This window comes from Capsicum annuum, chromosome 10, assembly GCF_002878395.1.
Source record: "Capsicum annuum cultivar UCD-10X-F1 chromosome 10, UCD10Xv1.1, whole genome shotgun sequence".
Taxonomy (NCBI): domain Eukaryota; kingdom Viridiplantae; phylum Streptophyta; class Magnoliopsida; order Solanales; family Solanaceae; genus Capsicum; species Capsicum annuum.
The window spans coordinates 217,988,400-217,992,414 of record NC_061120.1 but is presented as its reverse complement, the minus strand read 5'-3'; the positions used below and the strand labels follow the sequence as shown (position 1 = coordinate 217,992,414).

General features: G+C 35.2%; 1 protein-coding gene across 1 annotated transcript in view; it reads right to left on the bottom strand.

Moving 5' to 3' along the window:
* LOC107843813 (short integuments 2, mitochondrial) overlaps positions 1 to 1,820 on the bottom strand; it is a gene marked incomplete at its 5' end in the record, with an annotated part of 9,298 nt that extends 7,478 nt beyond the window's left edge. Inside the window, 2 exon segments of the mRNA XM_047397419.1 lie at positions 795 to 872; positions 1,716 to 1,820. Coding sequence (XP_047253375.1) covers positions 795 to 872; positions 1,716 to 1,820 — 183 coding nt within the window.
* Positions 1,821 to 4,015: the final 2,195 nt, after the last annotated feature.

The following is a 4,015-nucleotide window of genomic DNA, read 5'->3' as shown; positions in this document are numbered from 1 at the left end:
ATAGTTGAAGATTCAGCTCTTCCTTGGTCCTTATCTTTTTCCTTCGACACCATGGATCCAAGGGTTTCCTTGATCCCTAACAGCTCCTTATCAGTTTGAATGTTTCTCTCATAAATGCTGAACATTCCCTCCATTAATATCTGCAACTGATCTTGAATCAGAGAGAGCTTGCCTTCCATTTCTTCAGTCGATTTATCTGGGTTTTTATCGCGAGCTACCATGATTGATTGAGCCGAGAATCAGTGGCTTTGATACCAGTTGATGCAATAACAAGTAATTGAGCGGAGTTTGTTAATCTAGGAGTAGAATACTCGAAGAAGATGAAACTGAACTTCAGGGCTTTAACCGAGAAAAATCAGAGAAGAGAGAAATTAGGGAGAAACTGAATGTTGTATTATCTGAATGAATGTTACAATTGAATACATCAGAGTATTTATAATGCTCACTTAGCTAAGATCAGTTACACTTAGTAGCTTAACAACCAACTATCTAACAACTAAGTAACTAATTTGTGAACAGAGTAGTAACTAATTCTATAACTGCACAGTAATAACTGTCTTTTAAATTTTCTGCACTGCTGCAACTGCTTCTTGTTACTTGCTTACTCTTTTCTTCTTAGCATTGTATCACTTTACATGCTTATAAGAGAAAATCGCATGAATTGATTGCAATCTGCGTTATTATGATAGTGACGAGAAAGAGTCAAAAGGTAACTATGGCTGCATCTTTTACATGTTTACAAAATACCAAGGCTATGAATCATGAGTTTTCAGCATGATAAGAGCATGACTAACCTTATGTACAGAACTTCTACTGTGTGCATTTATTGGGAGGCACTCTTGTTTACGTGAATTGAAATAACTAATCCACTTCTGCATGGAATGAAAACAGAAGTTTCAGCAACTAAAATTTGAAATGTGAATACCAAGTAGCTGTAGATTCATATAATTCCTAACACGTATTCCCTCAAACAAGTCAAAGTTTCAAAGTTGATAAAATAAAGAATATCAAAATAATTGTATTCTAACAGTGATCATTGACATATTTAATGTTAATGACAACTCCATGAAAGAGCTAACTAGTAAGACGACAGATATGATAGCATACAATGTCAATGAGATAAGTAACTGTATTTTCTTTGCCATGTGCTAGTAAGAGTATCTCATATGGTAAACAAAATGTCTATTGCATTCGCTAATAGACAAGCATAAATTAATACGTACATGAACAAAAGATGCAAACTTTAGGATTCTTTGTTAAGGTTCTTTTTGTTCTTGGTAGACCCTAGGTATACAAGTGGAACATGCTGCACATCCTTGGACTTCATTAAGACAATTTAACTTAACCAAGATGCTCATTCAAGAAAGCGAAGCTTGTCTTTGCCCCTTCTAAAATGATTGTTATATTCTCAAGGTGAAAAGAACTCAAACCAATAGCACCTAAGGGTGTGGCCTAATAGACAAACAAAGTGGGCTGATGAACCATGAGGTCTTAGGTTCAAATAACGGCGGAGGCAAAAACACTAGGTAATTGGTCAAGATGCATGCTAGTTGGACCAGACACCACAGTTATAAAAAGCAGACTTGAATCAAGAACGCGACTTTACAGACAGTGAACAACTCAATCCAATCCACTAAGCTTAAGCTACAAAAAGGACAATGAAAAAGGATTACTAGCATTTTACTACATGAAGAGGAGTGTTAGAAATTAGATACATGCATGAGGTTGCGGTTAGCCAAATCTTGCTTATTGAGGGCAATGACACGCCTTTTCCCAGCAAGCATAGGCTGCAAGTCTTCGTTCGTCGACGACAACGGTATCTGCACACACACACACACCAGAAAAGTTGGACCCGGTAAGCGCAAAATATGAACAATTTATGGGTTTTGGAGAAAAGGAAGGAAGTACTCTCCCCGTTCACTTTTACCTTCCACCTTTCGCTTCACGAGAGTCAGTTTAACTAATCTTCAAAGCTAAATGGTATTAGATTAATCCAATACTTCAAATTTAGGTTTTTGAAAACTATACAAAAAAAATATGATAAATTGCAATCCTTCACATATTAATACATGAAAAAATACATCTTATTCCCTCCTTTCACTTTTACTTATCATGAGAGTAAGTTAACTAATCTTTGGAGTTAAACTGAATTTGATTAATTTAATATTTTAAATTTAAATATTCAAAACTATACAGAAAATACTATAACTTGCATACTATAATATTAAATTTATCATTTACACCTATGGCATACGTGATATCTGGTCCATTGGATATTTCACCTTATTCCATCTAGTTTGGGATTAATTTATTCTACCTCCCAAATGGAATAAATTAGTATACTCTCAGGACTATAATTCCGAGATAATTTAGTCTACCTACCAAATGACACCCCCCCCCTAACAACCCCCTCCCCGGGTTAATACTTCTCATATTAAAAGGATGAAATAATACATCTTTTTTTTTTTTTTTACTTGCGCCGGGCATCCGAGACTCTTCGAGTCCCGACTAATCCCGGGGGCGCACAGGCCCTCAGCAAGGAGTTTCTCGCAACTGCACCACGGGTAATTCAGGGTTTTCACCCAGTCCGACGGCCCTCAGAAATTGTTTGCACCCAGTGGGAATCGAACTTGAGACCTTGAAAGGAAGCACCCCAAAGCTCAAGCCAATTACCACCAGGTCAACCCCTGAGGGTTAATACATCTTGTTATATTTATCAAAGTTTATACAGTTTGAGTCTTCATATGCAATACGTGACAAATAAAAGGAGATAGAGTAAAATGTTGGTCGAAGTTTATACAGTAGGACTCTCGACAAGCAAAACTAACGAGAAAAAGTGAACGAAGGAAGTAGAATATAGGTTAAAGTTCACACATATTGACTCCCGATAAGCTAATTATAACAAGTAAAAGTAAACAGATAGAGTACAATGTTAACCAGAGTTCATACAGTATCACTCTCGATAGGCAAAACATGACAACTATAAGTGAATTGAGAGAGTAAAATGTTGGTCCAAGTTCCTACAGATTGACACTCAATAAGCTAAACGTGACAAATAAAAGTAAATGGACTAGTGTAAAACATCGATCAAACATTCATATAGTTTGACCATCGATAAACTAAACATCAAAAGTAAAGTGCACAAAATGTCTGTTAAAGTTCATATAGTTTAGTTTTGACTCTAGATACACTAAACGTGACAAGTAAACATAACATTAGATCAAAATTCATACAGTTTGACTCTCAATAAGCTAAACACCATAAGTGAAAGTGAAATGTCGGTTAAAGTTCATATAGTTTAGTTCAGACTCTCGATAAGCTAAACGTGACAAGTAAACACAATGTTAGATCAAAATTCATACAATTTGACTCTCGATAAGCTAAACGTTAGAAGTAAAAGTGCACAAAATGTGGGTTAAAGTTCATATAGTTTAGTTTTGACTCTCGATAAGCTACACGTGACAAGTAAGCACAATGTTAGATCAAAATTCATGCAGTTTGACTCTCGATAAGCTAACGTCAAAAGTAAAAGTGAAATGTCAGTTAAAGCTCATATCGTTTAGGTTTGACTCTCGATAAGCTAAACGTCAGGAGTAAAAGTGAAATGTCACTTAAAGTTCATATAGTGACTCTCGATAAGTTAAACGTGACAAGTAAACACAATGTTAGATCAAAAGTTCATATAGTTTGACTCTCGATAAGCTAAACGTGACAAGTAAACACAATGTTAGATGAAAATTCATACAGTTTGACTCTAGACAAGCTAAACGTCAAAAGTAAAAATGCACAAAATGTCCGTTAAAGTTCATATAGTTTAGTTTTGACTCTGTGATACGCTAAATGTAATAAGTAAACATAATGTTAGATCAAAATTCATACAGTTTGACTCTCAATAAGCTAACATCAGAAGTAAAAGTGCAAAAAATGTCGGCTAAAGTTCATACAGTTTAGTTTTGACTCTCGATAAGCTAAACGTCAGAAGTAAAAGTACACAAAATGTCGGTTAAAGTTCATA